Source organism: Candida tropicalis (genome assembly GCF_000006335.3).
Source record: "Candida tropicalis MYA-3404 genomic scaffold supercont3.8, whole genome shotgun sequence".
Lineage (NCBI taxonomy): Eukaryota > Fungi > Ascomycota > Pichiomycetes > Serinales > Debaryomycetaceae > Candida > Candida tropicalis.
In genome coordinates, this window is record NW_003020060.1 from 717,476 (window position 1) to 736,012 (window position 18,537).

General features: G+C 35.4%; 13 protein-coding genes across 13 annotated transcripts; 3 read left to right on the forward strand and 10 right to left on the reverse strand. All coding sequences in view use genetic code 12, as the record gives it.

Moving 5' to 3' along the window:
* Positions 1-40: 40 nt before the first annotated feature.
* On the reverse strand, positions 41-922 carry CTRG_05525 (uncharacterized protein; the record flags this gene model as incomplete). The annotated part of the gene is made up of 1 exon (XM_002551181.1): positions 41-922. One exon carries the CDS (start codon positions 920-922, stop codon positions 41-43), a length of 882 nt encoding a protein of 293 aa, XP_002551227.1.
* A 515-nt stretch (positions 923-1,437) lies between these two features.
* CTRG_05526 (uncharacterized protein) lies at positions 1,438-2,613 on the forward strand (the record flags this gene model as incomplete). Its single annotated transcript, XM_002551182.1, has 1 exon — positions 1,438-2,613. The coding sequence occupies one exon, from the start codon at positions 1,438-1,440 to the stop codon at positions 2,611-2,613; it is 1,176 nt and encodes a 391-aa protein (XP_002551228.1).
* A 598-nt stretch (positions 2,614-3,211) lies between these two features.
* CTRG_05527 (diphthine methyl ester synthase) lies at positions 3,212-4,111 on the reverse strand (the record flags this gene model as incomplete). Its single annotated transcript, XM_002551183.1, has 1 exon — positions 3,212-4,111. One exon carries the CDS (start codon positions 4,109-4,111, stop codon positions 3,212-3,214), a length of 900 nt encoding a protein of 299 aa, XP_002551229.1.
* Positions 4,112-4,243: 132 nt separating this feature from the next.
* On the forward strand, positions 4,244-4,816 carry CTRG_05528 (uncharacterized protein; the record flags this gene model as incomplete). Its single annotated transcript, XM_002551184.1, has 1 exon — positions 4,244-4,816. One exon carries the CDS (start codon positions 4,244-4,246, stop codon positions 4,814-4,816), a length of 573 nt encoding a protein of 190 aa, XP_002551230.1.
* On the reverse strand, positions 4,813-5,388 carry CTRG_05529 (uncharacterized protein; the record flags this gene model as incomplete). The annotated part of the gene is made up of 1 exon (XM_002551185.1): positions 4,813-5,388. One exon carries the CDS (start codon positions 5,386-5,388, stop codon positions 4,813-4,815), a length of 576 nt encoding a protein of 191 aa, XP_002551231.1.
* Position 5,389: 1 nt separating this feature from the next.
* On the reverse strand, positions 5,390-5,812 carry CTRG_05530 (uncharacterized protein; the record flags this gene model as incomplete). Its single annotated transcript, XM_002551186.1, has 1 exon — positions 5,390-5,812. One exon carries the CDS (start codon positions 5,810-5,812, stop codon positions 5,390-5,392), a length of 423 nt encoding a protein of 140 aa, XP_002551232.1.
* A 650-nt stretch (positions 5,813-6,462) lies between these two features.
* Positions 6,463-8,130, reverse strand: HEX1 (Hex1p; the record flags this gene model as incomplete). The annotated part of the gene is made up of 1 exon (XM_002551187.1): positions 6,463-8,130. One exon carries the CDS (start codon positions 8,128-8,130, stop codon positions 6,463-6,465), a length of 1,668 nt encoding a protein of 555 aa, XP_002551233.1.
* Positions 8,131-8,605: 475 nt separating this feature from the next.
* Positions 8,606-10,090, reverse strand: MDJ1 (Mdj1p; the record flags this gene model as incomplete). Its single annotated transcript, XM_002551188.1, has 1 exon — positions 8,606-10,090. One exon carries the CDS (start codon positions 10,088-10,090, stop codon positions 8,606-8,608), a length of 1,485 nt encoding a protein of 494 aa, XP_002551234.1.
* A 404-nt stretch (positions 10,091-10,494) lies between these two features.
* LAP4 (Lap4p) lies at positions 10,495-12,270 on the reverse strand (the record flags this gene model as incomplete). The annotated part of the gene is made up of 1 exon (XM_002551189.1): positions 10,495-12,270. The coding sequence occupies one exon, from the start codon at positions 12,268-12,270 to the stop codon at positions 10,495-10,497; it is 1,776 nt and encodes a 591-aa protein (XP_002551235.1).
* A 471-nt stretch (positions 12,271-12,741) lies between these two features.
* CAC2 (Cac2p) lies at positions 12,742-14,127 on the forward strand (the record flags this gene model as incomplete). Its single annotated transcript, XM_002551190.1, has 1 exon — positions 12,742-14,127. One exon carries the CDS (start codon positions 12,742-12,744, stop codon positions 14,125-14,127), a length of 1,386 nt encoding a protein of 461 aa, XP_002551236.1.
* Positions 14,128-14,217: 90 nt separating this feature from the next.
* On the reverse strand, positions 14,218-14,853 carry CTRG_05535 (uncharacterized protein; the record flags this gene model as incomplete). The annotated part of the gene is made up of 1 exon (XM_002551191.1): positions 14,218-14,853. The coding sequence occupies one exon, from the start codon at positions 14,851-14,853 to the stop codon at positions 14,218-14,220; it is 636 nt and encodes a 211-aa protein (XP_002551237.1).
* Positions 14,854-15,215: 362 nt separating this feature from the next.
* On the reverse strand, positions 15,216-15,722 carry CTRG_05536 (uncharacterized protein; the record flags this gene model as incomplete). The annotated part of the gene is made up of 1 exon (XM_002551192.1): positions 15,216-15,722. The coding sequence occupies one exon, from the start codon at positions 15,720-15,722 to the stop codon at positions 15,216-15,218; it is 507 nt and encodes a 168-aa protein (XP_002551238.1).
* Positions 15,723-17,258: 1,536 nt separating this feature from the next.
* On the reverse strand, positions 17,259-17,654 carry FAV2 (Fav2p; the record flags this gene model as incomplete). The annotated part of the gene is made up of 1 exon (XM_002551193.1): positions 17,259-17,654. One exon carries the CDS (start codon positions 17,652-17,654, stop codon positions 17,259-17,261), a length of 396 nt encoding a protein of 131 aa, XP_002551239.1.
* Positions 17,655-18,537: the final 883 nt, after the last annotated feature.

Below are 18,537 nucleotides of genomic sequence, written 5' to 3' on the forward strand. Positions count from 1 at the left end.
AAGTAGATTCGGTAGGTATTTATTTAGAAAATAACAACATCTAGTTTCTTCTGTTTTTGATTTCTCGAAGGATAAACCAATACCAAGGAGGTAATAACAACCATGACAAAACTTCTTTAACAACATCTATTTTGTAAACACCTGATTTATTCAATGCTTGCCTTTTCAATTTTCTTCTTCTTTCATTATTATCATAATGATGAACCGCTGGCAATAAAAGATCTCTGGTACTCCACCAAAAATGCCCCACTGTAAAAATCAATAAATAAAACCACACCATAAGACTACGAGGAATGATATAAGTCCCATTCACGAAGTTTGAAAATTCTTCATCTAATCCACCTTTTAAAGAAATGGTTAAAATAGCTTCAATCCATGGATAATATGCTTTTTTAAATGTGAAAAATCCCATAATATTAATCAATTCATCAGGACTATTTTGGGCATCAATATAAATTAAAACACGACACATTACTGCTCCTAATGAAGCAATTGTTAAACCCAATTTATAATGGATTAAGCTTGCTCCAATTATTATAGAAACACCTAATTGAACAAAATAATACAAGAAATCAATGGCACGGTTTCGTTCAATATATACATTTAATACTTCCCGTTGATTATCATTGAAATTATCAATTATTCGTTCTGGTATTAATGCAGGATTTGTAGAAAATGATTCTTCTACTTTACCACAAGAATCACTTACCAAGAATAATTCAAATAATAATTGCATTGATAATTCATCAAATGTACAAAATGAAGTAATTAATCTCCATGTTTGATTACTGAAAGCTTTATCCGGAAGGAAAATCAAATTCATAAGTTTAAACCTGTTAGTTGACATAAGTGCACTTGTAGTTGCTATTGAAACACACCATGATTTGGTAATAGGTGGTAAATTTCTCCAAATTTGATCCATTTTTTCAATCAAGTAACTCAGTTGCTGTAGTTGTAGTTGACTTTATATATACGAATAGAAATAAATGAAAAATAGTAACCAGAAAGAAAAAAGACGTGTTAACTTATCCAAAAGATCCCGAACAGACTGTGCGTGTACCCGCGGTGAAAAATCCCAAGGTTCCAACACGAGGAACAAGATAGATTATTGATTGTAGAATAATGACAAGTCCGTCCTACTGGATTGAAAAATGAATATATAGTAGTCATTTCATTAATTTAACACATGCATATATCCAATTCAATCAACAGAATAGTGTTGGTATAGTGACTTTCCTCCAGTACCATACGAACGATCTCTCCTGCCAAGTGTTGGCCCAGAGAAAAAGCATCAAGCGCAGTTCCACGCGGACGGAACGAGACGAGACGAGACGAGGCAAAGAAAAAAAAAATTGATCTTTCCAAACTATCCAATCATCCCACTCCCAATTTTCAATTATTAAAACAACTTTTACCTCCCTTACCCCACGTAATCCCATGAATAACATACTTATTGGTTTTCTAATTTGGTTGATACCAATTGTATTAGCATCTCCTGGTGATGACTTGTATGCTTTCCTGGATTGTATTTATCAATGTGAACAAATCACTTGTCGAAATAATCCGTACCATGTTATACAACATGAATTTTATGAAGAACTAAGCTCTAACCCATCTTATGAATTTAAGTATTATAATGGAGATTGGCATTTTGATAAAATGCCATTACCATTGCATCTTAGATTGTTGGGATGGACATGTGAACTGAATTGTGATTATCAATGTCAACGAGTCATCACTCAAGAAAGAAAGAAACATCATGAAGAAATTTATCAATTCCATGGTAAATGGCCATTTTGGAGAATATTTGGTATCCAAGAGGTATTTAGTGTTTTAATGTCATTAGGTAATTTATATGTCAACTATAAGGGACTTAAACAAGTATGGTGGATAATCAAGAATAAAGATACCCCATTTAATTTGAAGTATCAATTCACTAATTTAATTGTCACTCAAGTAATAACCAATCTTGCATGGATTTTTTCAGCAATTTTCCATACTAGAGATTATTTGGTTACTGAACATTTGGATTATTATTTTGCTGGATTAACCGTATTATCACTGTTTCATGGGGTAGCATCAAGATATTTCAAATTATATCGTCATGAAAGAATAATTGCCCGTTGGATTTTCACCCTTACATGTATATCAGCATATGTTTATCATGTTCATAGATTATACACTGATTGGTCATATACTTACAACATGAGAGCTAATATTGCCGTGGGACTCAGTCAGAATGTCTTTTATGGATTATTATGTTTTGCATTATATTCCAAATATTATAATTTAGAACAATCAGAAAACAAGATTCAATTGGCTCATTTAAATTATATCGATGTTAAAAAAACTATATTACCTTCATTTTTCGCTAGAAGTTCAAAATTATTTTCATTATATCCATTACTTTTGTGTTTTATTGTACTTTGTGGAATGTCATTGGAAATATTTGATTTTGCTCCTATTTTCTTTGATCTTGTTGATGCTCATAGTTTATGGCATTTGGTCACTATTGTCCCGGTATACATGGGATGGTATGATTGGTGGATTTGGGATGTATATGAAAATATCTGGCCAGATATCAAAGCTGCTGAAAAGAAAAAGAAAGAATAGAATATAGTAAATGTAGATCTATTTTGTTAATATAAATATACATAGTAATATTTGCCTTGATCATCCCAAACATGTAAGTATTCAAGTGCTTGTTAAGCTTTATACAAGTTAATACCAACTTGGTATTACAACTGAAATCAACAATAGTCTTATCAAACTTTACTGCAAGAATCATCATCACCATCGTTATTGTCATCTTCAAGGCAATAACTAATAATAACCTGATGAAATTCATTGAAATGACAATACAATTTTTCAAACACTGGTTTTGGTAATGCTAACCCCCATACTCAGTAGGACAGTGCTAGAACTGATATGATTGTTGTCATTACTGACACCGGTAACATTCTAAAAAACACCCATATTGAATCTGATATTTCCTCCTAGAAAACATAAAAGTAAAAAAAAACAAGCAGTTCTACTAAAAAGTGAAAATTTGTCTGACGCCTGTAATCTTTTATTTGTAGTAGAGGAGAATACATGTCGCTTCTATTTATATCACTCCTGACATAGAAAAATAATATCAGGGGTAATATGCCAAGAATACTACAATTACTGTCAAAAATTCCACGTCTAACGTACACTAGATATATATGACTTACTCACTATCGTCTTCTTCTGGAGGAACATATGGCGGTGGTTTGAAAAACTCTTGGTCTTGCTCCACCATTTGCTTGAACTTCTCCTTGTCGTCAACAAATTGGTACAAGTATTCCAACTCCAAGTCATGAACTTGTCTTCCAAGCATAACCAATGAATACAACGGTTCGCCGGAGTCATACTCACTGAGCTCTTGTAAAGTACCCGCCTTGAATGTTTGTGTTGGTGATCCCAATCTTGAAATAGCCACACACGGGGTGTTTGGTGTGTATGCTTGTTCTTGTCTGGCCTCTTCAATCTCCAACAATTGTTGACAGGCGGTGGCAATGTCCATGTATCTTGGTGGTTCGTAGATCAATCTTCCACGAGCCATGTTTTCAATACTCTGCTCCTTGACCTTGATGTCCAACAACAACAATGTGTGCAATCCGATTTTCCTGTTCTCCATGATCTTCGGGTAGAACGAGTCTGGCTTCCAGGAGTCGGTGAAGAACACCAACGACACGGTTTGTCCGAAATTGTACAATTGCAATCCACAGGCACCAACTGCATTCATGACAGAGGCATTGTGGATGGTCTCGACCTGGATGCCAAGCTCACGGGCTCTGATCACCAAGTCGGTATGGGTGGTGGCACCGAACGGATCACCAACAACCAAAAATGCAATGTCCTCGGTGTCGGCATCCTTTAAGATATCATCAGACCCGGTTTCAACTAACTCTCTGTCGGCAAGAATAACTTCTCTTCCGTAGAATGACTCAAGGGATTCCTTGTTGGCAGCCATCAAAATGGATGTGTAGGCTTCAAGGTAGACTCTTTTACATTTCTTCACGGTTTCCAATCCTCTGACAGTGATGTCGCTTTCGTACGACAATCCCAATCCAATAAGATATAACATGGTGGTGGTGGTGGTAGTAGTGGTGGCGGTGGAGGTGGTTGTATGATAAGGAAAATGAGCGATGGATGAAATTTTTCAGCTCTGGATATTTTTTTTTGTCCCTCGACTTCATCTCATCAGCAACACCACATCATGAAGACGAAACATGATACCCAACGAAGAACCCAACAGACCAAAGAAAGACTAAAGAAGAAGGAACTAGAATACCAGCGGGACCTTCAACGATACAATGAAATACTAGCAAAAGGGGTTGAAAATGATATACCTCCCAAGAGAGCGAAATGCAAGAGAAGATCACGCCGGCGTGTGGTAAAGAAGATCCAGCCTCCTCCGAATCACCCCAAACGTCCCCAGTATAGCTCTTTGGGCAGTTCGGAAAAGACCCCTAAACAGTCGTATTCTCCATCGACAGACCTCCCGCCACATTTGCAAGAAACTACAACAAAATCATTTGAAAACAAAGTACAATTAAAACATACTTACCCTGAACTATTAAAAATTATAAACCAAAACTTGTCCCTGAATACCATTGATATACCGTTGATCCATAACTTGGCACCCAAAAACTTAGAATACGAACTGAAGAGATTTTCCATCCCAGCTGATTTTTATAACAGCACCGCTGAATTACCAAATTATTCCGATGCCAACGAAATTGACTTTTTCTTTGCTGAAACATTGAAGAGCGACTTGTCGTTAGTTTAGAGATCACACAAGCGATCGATGATCTTCATCAACGCTGAGTTTTCCAGGTTGGGGTACTTCTCCAACATCGTCTTAATCTTGGATTCGAAATTCTTGATCAAGTCCAACGTGTACTGTAATGACCTCGAGTTGGTCTTCATGAATTTCAAACATTGGTCAATCAAGACTGTTTGTTTGGTGCGTTCACTGCTTGTATGATGATTGTATAGGATTTCGTGAATTGGAGAATTCTTTGTAGTTCTTAAACAATGCAAGATAGGTAACGACAACTTGCCTTCAATTAAATCTTCACATGTAACACCCTTCATGGCGGAGTACTTGATGTCAACCAAATTCAAATAATCGTCTCTGACCTGATAAATTATACCCAACAAGTTTGCAATTGCAACCAATTCATCATTATCTCCCACACCTGCATGTAACAGTAATAACTTAATTGCCAATCTGAATAAACTTCCGGTCTTGTCCTTTACCATGCCCAAATAATCCTCTATTTCTGGCAATTTTTCAAGTTTTTTCAAATAATCTCTCCAGTAGATGTCCAAACCTTGTCCATGATGGATATTTAACATTTCATCGATCAAATATTTGTGAAGTCTCAAACTTTAGTTGAGCAGAACCTGAATTACCATTTAGATCAATAGCTTTTTGCACGGCAACAAAATACATCATATTACCACAATTGATAGTTAAAGGAATACCATATTCAATATGTGCTACTGGTAATCCACGTCTCATCTGTGAATCATCCTCTATATCATCAATCAACAACGATGAATTATGAAAAACTGAAATTATATCACTGATTTTATGAAGTAACTCCTCATCTTCGACTTGGTAGAACAATTCATTGAATGCAAGTAAAAACCTGGTCCTTACATTCTGGTTGTTGCTTGGGACTTCTGATATGTATTTATAAGGTTGCAAGATAGGATCTGTAAGCTCTGGATTATAAGCATCGGTAGGTTGAATTAACTTATTAATATCTAAAGGCATGACTAGTTAAATGTAAATAAATAAATAAATAATTGTAAAACTTTTTTGGTGGTGGTGGTGGCAAATAATAGGTTTATTTGTTTGAAGGATCTATAAGCAAACAGCTTGAAGTAGATGGAAAATGACGCTTAATTTATATTGAGCTATATTAATGAATAACAGCAAGTCTTTTAATATAGTACTACCAAATAGGATTTGCTTAGAGAATAAAATAAAGTTGGCAATCAAATCATTCTCCTTATACGGTGTAGGAACGAAAAAAAAAAAATTCTTTAGTTCACGAACTTACGTGTTCCTGGCTTACGTAATCACATATATAATCGTTGTCACGTCAACAGCAACTAAAAGCTAACAAGTTCTATGTAATAAATGTGACGATTAATAATCAATAATAATACTGTCACAACGAATCATCAGATTCGGGGGTCGAGTTTGTCGTAACTAACTTGACGTGAGCTTCGTTTATTTCTCGTGTGACTATCAATACTGACCAAATATCTGAATTCGTAAAAACAATACCACTACAACAGTAATAAGAACAATCAACGACCCGTACTATCGTAAGAGACTAAAACTTATTACTGTCTAAAATCGTTTATTGCAACAACAACCAAAAGAACGATTATATAATCCATGCAACCTATACACATCTAAAAATCCGGTGGGATCTTGAACAAGTCGCATGCATGGGGGTTCATGATGCAATATTTGGGAGCTAAGGGCGAAGCATCATAGCCCATTTTGACTATATATTCTCGGAAATTAAATATTCTTTGAGTGAATTCGTATGTTCTATGGTTTCCTTTTGCATCTTTATTGCCACTCCATAAAGATTCTGCAAGTGCAGCAACTCTTGGCCAAATTTTTGAGGTTATAACAGTCGAATCAACTTGTTCTGACCACAATGGTGCTTCTGCTCCTAAGACATGTTTCTGTTCTGATTCCGTCAAGTTTGCCAAGATATCAAAAACATATATTCTTTGATATGACTTGTATGGGCCACACCAACTACCAGCTTGACCATTGTTGAACTCGATGTTACCGTCGGATTCAGCATACCTAGGGTCGTTGGTCACAAACCCAGCATATCCACAATCAAGATATAAAAAATCATACAGTGAAACAATCACATCATATCCTCTTGATGTCAAATTCTTAATTCCAGTTGGTTCGTGCCAAACTTGTAGTGTGATATTGGGAGGAAGTTTCGGAACAGAAACAGTAGATAGAAGGATATCATCCCACATAATAAGTTTTCTCCCAGGGATGTTAAAGAATATAGGTAAAGCTTCATCCAAATAATGTGACAATAGTTGAACAACAGTTGAGTTTTGGAGCTCCAGTTGGGGAAAACATTTCACTTGTAATTCATCATTCCCGACATGAAAGAAGTTGTCAATAAACAACTCGGATAACTCATTGTATAAATTTGTTATTACTTCATAGGTTCTTTTTGACGTAATATTGAGTTGGCCAGGAGGCGGTTCAACAGCAGCATCAGTCCAAAATGGATCAGCACATTCAACTATGGATGGGTCTACTTTCCTCCATCCTGCTCTCGCATGACCCGGCATATCAATCTCAGGAATTATTCTTACACCTCTGGAACGGGCATAGTCTATAACATATTTGATATCTGATTTGGAATATACTTCTTCGGGGCTATATGCATCTTGGATCATTTCAGGGTAACTTTCTAGTGCCAATGGCCAACTTTGAGTATCAACTAAATGCCAATGTAATGAATTCATCTTTACAAGGGCCATTATATCTATCTGATCGAGAATTGATTTTACAGTTAGAAAATTCCGGGCAGAATCAATCATAACTCCTCGATGTGGGAAATTAGGTTTATCAACAATTTCAACCGACAGTAGAATAAGAAACCGACCATCTTGAGAATACACCACCAATTGTTGTAAGGTAGTTAAGCTGTGTAATGCTCCCCATGTTGTAGCTGCGTGGATAGTAATATTTTTTGGAGTTATTGTCAAATTGTATGATTCATCAACACCCAATTGCAAATCTGCGTCAGCATCGTCTACTTGTATGGTTACTCTTGATGACTCTATCATTGGGCCTGTGGCATAATCGGAAATACTATGTGGATAGGGAGACCACATTAATTTCTCAATTGTTGAAATTGCTCTAATGAATGCCAGTTGAACAACAGGCGAAGGGCAATCTGTTATTAGTAGATTCGTGTTGATTTCAATGACCGTGTCATTATACCAAGTTATATGCTGAACCGCTGGTAATGGGTCTACTTTAAAACAAGTAGCTAAGGATATCAAGAATAGAAAGTAAGCAGTCAGCATTGTTTGTGACTATGTGATAATGGCGGAGCGAAACAGGAAAACTCAAAAAAAAAAACAGAAAAATGTTGCTCTAAGATAACGTGCAATTGTAATTTGGAGCCAGAAAATAAGGGGGCAATTCGATAAGAAGAGATCTTCCGATATTTATAGTTATTCCAGGACAAATAAACTGATGATTCCTCCTTTTTTTGGCACGTTCAATGACATTAATTATCTCCTTGACAACTATTGATCAATTGTGATACCACAGGGTTGCAATCAAATACCCCACATATCATAAATCCCCTTTTTCTAATTCTCAACAATTATTATGTACATTTTAATCAAAAACATCAAATATATTATAAAAACACAAAATATACACAATAAATAGTATTTACAAGCGTCTCATGCAATTGTGTTTCTTTTTTTTTTCTTTCTCAAACTATTTACAGCAACTTTGGCATTTTCGTTTAGATTTGGTGGGTAGCAAGCACTACTTCTTGCAGCCTTTATCGTCATTTTGCTCAAGGTTGAAGAACTTGCCTAAAACTTTTCCAATTCTTTTTAATTTAGAAGGATGCAAATCATTCTCATCAAATGTTTCATTTACTTTTCCATCCTTGTCATCTTCAATGTCTAAGCTCCAATCGGAGTCTGTTCTTCTTGCATTCTTATCATTAAAAGTATCAGCCAAAGCCTCTAATAAAGCCTTTTGTGTTGGAGTTTCAGGAATTAAGGTCTTGACATTCAACACAACTTCCAAATTACCTCTGTTATTCATGTTTCTGTTTATTGGAACACCCTTTTCTGGAATAGTTAATTTTCTTCCATTTTGAACACCTGGTCTAATCTTCAATTTGATTTGTTGACCATCTAATGTTGGAACAACAATCTCACCACCCAAAGCTGCAGTAGTCATCATAATTTCTTTGGTAATAACTAAATCATTCTTGTTACGGGTGAAAACTGGATCTTTTTGAACATTGATTCTGATAATCAAATCACCATTGACCAATTGATTATAAGCATCCTTGGTAACCAATGGAGAATCACCGGCTCCTGGGATTCTAATTCTACTACCATCGCTAACTCCCGGTGGGATTTCAACAGTTTGAGATTTAGGAATTTCTTGAACCCCATGACCATGACAAGTACCACATTCATCTTCCTTGGCAATATTGACACCACTTCCTTGACAAGAAGGACAAGTAGAGGACATGTGGAAACCACCCATAATATGTGTAGTTTGACCAGTACCATGACATGTAGGACAAGTTTTCTTCTTAGCACCACTCTTCAAACCACTTCCCGAACATGATGTACATGAATCAACAGCCTTGTAGTTAATGGTTAATTTGGTTCCAAATATAGAATCTTTAAATGGGATAGACTTCAAAACTTCAATGTTATCACCAACATGTTCTGTTACATAAGTTCTTCCACCACCTCTTCCACCAGATGATCCTCGACCACCAGCAAATGCTTCTCTAAATAAATCTTCAAAGTCAAACCCCATACCTGAAAATGGATTTCCTTGTGCAGAGCCTCCAAATCCACCAAAAGGATTGCCACCTTGTCCAGCAAATGGATTTCCACCTTGTCCAGCATAAGGATTAGCATTACCATTGGCATCAAATGCTGCTGCACCAAATCTATCATATTGAGCACGTTTCTCCTTATCTCTTAATAATTCATAACTCTCTTGAATCTTATGAAACCTCTTTTCTGCATCTTTCTCTTTGTTGACATCAGGATGATACTTCTTAACTAAATCATAATATGCTTTTTTAATTTGCTTATCATCGGCAGATTTTTCAACCCCTAATGTCTTATAAGGATCAAAATCAATTGCTATCACTCTAGATGAATGAAATGATCTTGTGATAGGTTTTTGAAATTTGCAAGAACGTGATACCAATGTTCTTGGTTTAAATACATGCAAGTTGGTTCTAATGAATGCAGTTGAAGGTATTCTCATTATCTCTTGTTATCTCTTCTCAAAGGGTGATCAATTCTTTTATCTATTATTCACTCTAATAATCTGTTTCTAACTTTTCAGTTCTGTTGAATTAAATCCTAATTAATAGTGGTCCCAATATATAATATATGCTTATGTATATATCAATAGTTTGTTCGGAATGTTCTTGTAATGATAAGCTCAAGTGAATTGGAACTGATGAAAAGAAATTCTGATATATTACTTAATGTAATGAAAAATTGTGTAGAATTTCTATCGCATTCTATGGGTGTTGTGCGTTGTACACGACCCAATGACTAAATACAAAAAAAAAAGCATGTAAAATAAAACAGAATAAATAAGCGAGAGCGCTTAGGACACGACTTCAATCTTATATTGCTGCAAAATAAATCATACACACACTTCTACTTACCATTCTCCATTTCATTAATAGTCTTTTGCCAAGTTTCAAAAACCTCCTTAAAGAATCTAACACCGATTCCTGGATCTTTATATCCTGCTATTCCTCTAATTGAATGCATACTTAAAATGGGTAAACCAACATCAATTATCAATTTAGCCCCGTTGATTCCTCTTAGTGAGTCAGACATTATAGGGCCAATAGTACCACCAGAACGTGAATCATTTCTTATATGGAAATGTTGTAATTTAATCCCCGATAGGTTATCAATAATACGGGTAAGAAATTCGTTACCTAACGAATCGCTTAAAACATGACAGTTAGAATCAAACTTGATAGAAGGACCAGTGTTTGGTAATGGAAAGTTCTTATCCAAGTAGATATTTTTAAAATTAGGATTCAATGCATGGGTAACATCGGTCGATAAAAACACGGTATTGGTTGTTAAGTTTGCTATAGACTCCATTGTGTTGTATCTGACTTTATCACTAACTATTGATTTCAAAACGTCAATCAAAAAACCACCTTTAGCACCTGTTCTAGTTCCACTTCCAATCTCTTCATTATTTGCCAAATATATCCCAGTCAATCCATCATATGATTCAATATCTTTGTCCAAATAAAATCTCTGAGTAAACTCAATCAAACCATATACTGAAGAAAATGCACAGAGTCTATCATCTAAACGACTCAGATAGATGAATTCATTACTCAACCCACCACGATGACTTGGTTGAACATCCATAAGCTCTAAGTCAAAATCCAAAATTGAAGAAAGTGGCACTTTGGCTAAATTTGTAATGTATCTTAATAAAGACAATGAATGACGTTTATAGAATTTACTGTTTTTCTCTTCTTCGGTAGCAGATAATTCTTCTTCTTCTTCTTCTTCACTAGTTGAAAATCCACAAATCGGAACCATTTGAGTCTGTGGGTTGTATTTCTTATCACCCAACCCAAAATGTGGGGCTAATTGTGGTATGAAAGCAATTGGGTCTGTAGAGTTTATCAATTTTCTAGAAATTTTTCCAGTTTTTTCATCACGAATTAATACTGAACCAGAAATACCCAAATCTCTATTCAACCACTGATTATTGAACGGTCCAGAATATGGAGCAACGCCCAAAAGTTCATACCCGTTGACCTTTTCACGGTTCAGACCTCGGGGATTAAGTTTAAGGGTAATTGCATCACAGTGACTTCCTATGAAACATGACCCATTCTGTGGTTTCCAGTTACCCCCAATGGCAAAAGCAATCAAACATTGATCATCTTTGCTAGTGAAATAAAGCCCAGGGCCCAAGTCTCTGATTGGTTTATTATCTGGTAAATAACTAAAGCCGTTATTTGATAAGACAGACTTGAAATGAGTTATTGTGTGGTTAGTTGTTGGTTGGCCATTCATAAATTTGATGTACTCCGAGGAGTAAGTTTCATAATAATCATCAAAAGAACTCTCTGGTTGTGGTTCTGCTGGTGGAGGTGACAATCTAGAAATGGTACCGGACATATCTGGGAATTGAAGGTTATAATTCAGTTCTAATAAGTTATATTGGTTTGTTTCATTGTTCTCTTCGTCAGAAGTTTCTTCTTCAAACTCTGTTTCATCGACGGTTGATATATCTGGGGTAGATAAATTGTCTGCTTCCTCGTAGTCTGAAGTGTCTGGAGTAGTTGACATGATACTACCTCCTCTACTTCTTGTTAATAAAGTAAATCCGTCTTGTTGATCAATTGAATTGGGTTCTGTGTTCATCTTGATTGTAGATTGGTCTGGCATTGATAAGAACTAAGATTTGGCATGGTTCCTTTTTTTTTTTTGTTGTCGTTATTGTAGGAGTTCCAATTTCGCCCTCATTCGTCGGATGTCGCTGGTTCCCCTGCTTATCCTGTTCGCACCAGCCATTCTTCGAAACGGCACGAGTAACTGGAGTGGGCTCGGGTTTAAGACGCTGTTGCAATACTTGTGTAAAATGTCAACTAGAAGCTGTTGCTCAATTCACATAAACATCTCATGGCATCTTCCAACTTGACTAGTTGTTTTGTATTAGCCATTTATGACAGAAACCTGTAGTAATCTTAATCACTAGGCCTGTTAGTTGTCTTCCAGCAACACCAACGCGTATGCAATTTTTTTTTTTGCTTCTTACGATTTATTCCATTCTGAAAAATTCAAAACAACAACGACAAAAAAAAACCTTGTTAAAGAGTCATTGCTTGTCCCATTACAAATCACATATAGCTTAAAACCATGGAGGCAACAACATTGACTGTTCATTGGCATAATGATAATCTGCCCATCTATTCTGTTGATTTTCAACCAAACGATCTGTCAACAACAACATCATCTCAATCGCAACGTTTGGCTACTGCTGGAGGTGACAATAATATCAGAATTTGGACCTTGGGAAGTTCCAATACCATTGATTTTTTGAGTACTCTACATAAACATAGTCAGGCTGTTAATGTTGTTCGATTCAGTCCCAATGGTGATATCTTAGCCTCTGCTGGAGATGACGGAACAGTTCTATTGTGGAAGAAAAGCGATACTATTATTACCAATTTAGAAACTGAAGATGAAGAGGATATAAAAGAAAGTTGGAAAGTTGTGGGTACCATAAGATCAAGCACTTCAGAAATTATGGATCTTGCGTGGTCACCCAATGGAAATTATATAACGACTGGTTCTATGGATAATGTTTTAAGAGTTTATCAATTAATCTCACAGAATGATAAAATCAATGGGACATTAGTTCAAAATTTATCAAATCACACTCATTATATTCAAGGTGTGTATTGGGATCCATTGGATGAATACATTGTCAGTCAGTCGGCTGACAGATGTTTGAATGTTTATCAAATAACACACCCTGCTTCCTCTACTTTAGAGGTTCAGTTCCGTCATAAATTCTTCAAGTTTGGTAATGTTTATTTATACTACCCTGAGACATTGCAGTCGTTTTTTAGAAGACCTTGTTTCTCCCCAGATGGATCTATACTAGTCACACCTGCTGGTTTGGAAGAATCTGCAACTAATGAATCGATCAATAATGTGCTATACATTTACTCCCGAACTAGTTTATTTACTTCCCCTATTTTCAAAATTACCGGATTGACTAAACCTGCAATTGCTGTTTCATTCAATCCTATTAAATACAAGATTAATGATGGGGTGTCGATGTTAAAGTTGCCATATAAGTTGGTATTCGCCGTGGCGACCCAAGACGGGATTGTCATCTATTCTACACAAGATAATTTCAAGCCACTAGGGCTAGTGTCGAATTTACATTATAGTTCAGTGACAGATTTGAAATGGGATCTTGATGGGTCAAGAATAATAGTTAGTTCCACTGATGGTTTTTGCTCAGTGATCAAGTTTCAACCCGGGGTGTTTGGTGAAGTTTACAAGGAACAAGAGGTATCGCAACCATCATCTGTGCAGCAAAACATTACCGATATGAAACAGGAAAGTCAAGAAGTTCCAGAAAACAACCCAACACCGAAAGAAGATACATCTCCTGTCAAAGAGAAACCGAGTGGTCACACACCTTCGATTGATCAGTTTTTCGGTAAGGAACAAAAAGTAAAAAAAAAGAATAACTCCAACGTTGATACAGTAGGTATGATATATAGTTGAGTCGCATATACAAATATTAATCAATACAATCAAATCAGCTAGGAAATGAACCAAGAAACAAAATCATATAGCCATACATCAAACCTAAATCTATAAATCATTTCTTAATTGTGCAGCCAATCTTCTTCTTGCATTAAGAATCATTTCTTCTCTTTTTTGTTGTAATGAATTATCATTACTGGTATTTGGATTATCGATATCAATGTGATATTTTTCCAATAAATTTATCGATCTCTTTCCAAGCAAAATTTCCTTTCTAAGTTCATGTTCTGTTGTTTGAGGAGGTGGTGGTGGAGGTGGTGCAACATAACCAGGTGGGAATGGCAAGTCACCTAATTCCATGAATCTATTTACAGTAGCTTCGACATTTCCAGTATTTTCTAAATCATATCTTATTTGTTCAACAGTCAACATTGGGGCTATAGATTGGACAACCTCAATCATGGAATCGGTAACTGGTCTTCTTCCTCTACGTTGATGTGTTGCTGTTGTTGTTGTTGTTGTTGACGATGATGATGAAGACGAAGATGATGGAGTTGACCCTTCTCTAGCAGAACGTGTGTTGCTTCCTGTTGCAGAGCCCCTGGCTGACTGATCTTGATCAAAGGTCGCAGAATTATTTGTAAATTCATGTGGTTGTGGTATTGGGGAAATCATCCATTTTAAAAACACGAAGACAACTAGGGCTGTGCCGACAAATGCTATAGTTGAAGAATCCATTATCATACACTAAGGGTCCAAAATATACTTAAAATACAGAATGAATAAAGCTTTCTTAGCTTATCAGAACTAAAACTAAAAACAAAACAAAAAAAACTTCAACAAGAAAGGAAAAAGGGAAAAAAAGAAAAAGTTACCAGAAATCCGAAATATTATTTCTTTTTACCTTTTTTTTTGCCTTTGGAGGGGCCAACAATTATCGACGGGGCGCGTGATACTGAAAAATCTCCCAAGCGAGCTCTTAACTTTGCTACACATCGTCAGTATCAGTCAAAATATGGCATTCAAATAACTACTGGGAAACGTTTTGTTTATTCAAATGCTAATATACAATAATACACGGAAATGAAGAAAACTATATATGCCTTCTATTGAAATGTTAACTTGAACTCTTTATCTTGATGTTTTACTTTATACAAGAATCCAGTGATTATATCATTTTCTTTAGCAGGTAATCCAGCAAAATGGTTCTTGATATGACTGGCAACTTCTGTCTTGGTTATTCTTCCATTATCTCTTTGTCTTTTCTTACTTCTTTTACTGAATGTCTTCTTCCCAATCTCACTATTTAATATATCGGAGTTTAAGGAGTCGATTCGGGAAAAGTTGTGAAATCCATATCGTTCTGAATATTTCAATAAAGCCTCATCTTTATATGTAGCAAAATCCAATGGAGTAGGTTTTGGTCTATCTTGAGGACCATTAGAATTAATATGTTTAGCTAGGTATTGTTGTTGTTGTTGAAGGGCTAATTGATTTCTTGCTTTTTGTGATGTTTTGCTAGTCGACGACGAAGCAGTTGTGTGTCTTGTATGTGAATTCGTATTAGATTCTGATTCTGAAGCAGAATCCTTATGACTATTTCTTGGGGCCATGGTTTAGGAAGAATGGTGGTATTTAATATTTGATATGAATTAGTAGTGGGGGAGTGTGGTGTGGGATTCACATCATTTTTTTTTTTTTTTTGCTTCGCACAGGAATGGTTTTTTTGGCCCACAATTTTTTTTTTGCTTTCACTCTTCTTTATCTGAATCCGCTCATTTTGTATGAGAAACTAATCACAGCAAACTGTATAAACACTCTATGGGGGTTTAACATTATATATTGGGTTGTAAGGCATTCTTCGGTTTGAGCTGACTTTGTAGGTTGTTATTTTTGTATTGCAGTTGTCATTCCCGTCTACCAAAACCTTTTTGGCCATTTTCCAGTCATACCGAACTGCGGAAATTGGATAACTTACTGCTTTCTTAATGACAACATGTTTCTCAACTTTGAGTTTGATAGAAGAATTTGCTAATCATACTTCCAAAACTAGAATCATAATGGGATGAGATTACTCATTTATAGTAAGTACGGTAACCGTATAAGTATCATCAAAGCAGGTAATTAACCGATTTATGTTTCACCACGGCACATGCTCAAACACCATGTATAATTGAAACTTGATTACAGTCATTTGTTGTTCACAATTCATATGTAGAGTATCATAGTAGAATCATTTCAATTTGTGTATGCATATTAATTAAATAATTTTCTCGTATTAATTTGCCAATTCTATATCAAATTCCTGAGGCATGTTCTTGAACAATTTTTACAATAAGAAATCTCATCGGTACAAGTAACTAAACATCAGACCATAACTTTCCCATTGTTTTTGCTTCATACTACAACTCTGCTATCTCTTCATCGCTGCCTTGAATAATTGATGATTTGCTCTACGCATCAAACTTGAAACGTAAATCAACAAAAAGTACTAAAAAAAGTAGCTGAGGATCATCGAGCACACAAAACTCTACAAAACAACAAACCTAACGCGTCTATGTGATTGACAATTATTGGTTCTAACTCATTTTTTACTACTTATGCCATATCTTCAAACCATGGATTGGTATCGTTCTTTTAAGAAAACATATCCATTGATTTGTAAAGAGAAGAAAATATCGTTCCCTATATATGCAACATCGCGCCAAAAGTCTCATACAAATGCCAAACCCTGCAGTTTTTTCGCGATAGTTTTTATTTGAAACATTCCAACTTGAAACATCTATAATAATTCTTCAATAACAATATAATCTAAAGATCGCAGATGCTTATAAACTAAAAGAATTAATTAAGAAAATACTCTATATTAATGTACTATGTATGTGTGATACAAAGAGAACAATACAAGATCAAGACCGCAAAAACAAAACAAAAAACATAAAGCCCATTAAACACACCTCGTGGTAATAGTATATCTTTCTTATATCCCAACCTCTGTAATTCCTCTGTAATTGAATTGAATTAAATGAAACATGCGTCGTAATTAGAAAAAATAATATTAATAAAAAAAGTAAATCCCCAAAACATAAATATCAATAATAATAAACAGGTATCTCAAAAATGAATCTTTTATGAAACTTTTTTAGTGACTATATTGTGCATACAAAGGATAAAATAGTCAATCCAGACAATATTATACCGAATTTGGCTTTTCTCATATCAACATTATTATCTGCTGCATTGGCACTTTCTGAAGCTGTGGCAACTGAGGAACCAGACGAGGATGAAGCAAGAGTTAATGTCCCTACGTCAGAAAGTGCAGAAAATGTACCAGTGGCATTATTCAATTGTGATGATTCACTAGCAGCTACTATGCCAGAAGTCAATGATGTGCTAATAGTTAAGATGGAATCGCCCGCGAGGGTAACACTGTTATCATTCTTGCGTGCATCTGTGGCAATGTGTAAATCAGTTAAGGAAGGTGTGACAGTAGCTGTTGTGCTGATGGCATCATCTAAAAGTAATTGTACTGGTAAGGAAGACATTTGTAATGGATCTTGAGAATGAATTTTGGAAACAAAGAATTATAAGTATGTTGTGGGGTGGGGGAGAATAACGATAATAGTAATTTATAAGTAAAAGAATGCTTACCGCAAAGATAGAGATTCAGGAACAAGATTTTTTTTTTAAATTACAAGAAGGGAATTAGTTCTAATTTATATAATTTTTCATCTCTAGCAAGTGTGTACCTTTTGTTGTTGTTGTGGTTGTTGTTGTACTTTCTATTGTTTTACCCCTTGACACAATACCAATGTTGGATACCAATTTTGAATACAAAAAAAAAAAAGAAAAGCATAACATGCCTGGATGTACATTTGGGAATTTACTATGGCAAGTTTCAAACATTTTTGTCATATTGTTTCAATCTCAAATGGAAAACAATTACACAAAGAGGGTTCTTCAAACAATGCAAGGTACTAAAACGGTATTGTCGATGATCCTAATTATTTGGGTGGTATTCTTTTGAACATTCTCCCTCGTCATAATTTACATGGATACATTCTAATCAACGGGATCACTGGGATTAATAATAGTATATTTATAAGAAAAAAAAAAAGCATAAGCTTAGTTGAACTGTCAGTTAAACGGAGGGCATATGAAATTTGTGTGTCGTAGCCAGGTACTGACGAAACTAGGTACTTCTCAGGGGACAAATTTCGACAAGGAAAAATTTTTTTTTACCCCTGTTTATTTTTCACTAGTCTCCCCTTTCGTTCTGTGAAATAATATGAATGATGGGATTGCATCTTGAGTGCATCATAGAGAAAAAGAAAGAGAAGGATTCTAAGGAACAAATAACTAACTAACCCATAATTATAATCAGTGTTTTAAATCTATATTTCGTGTTCCCCTTTTTTTTTCATGAAC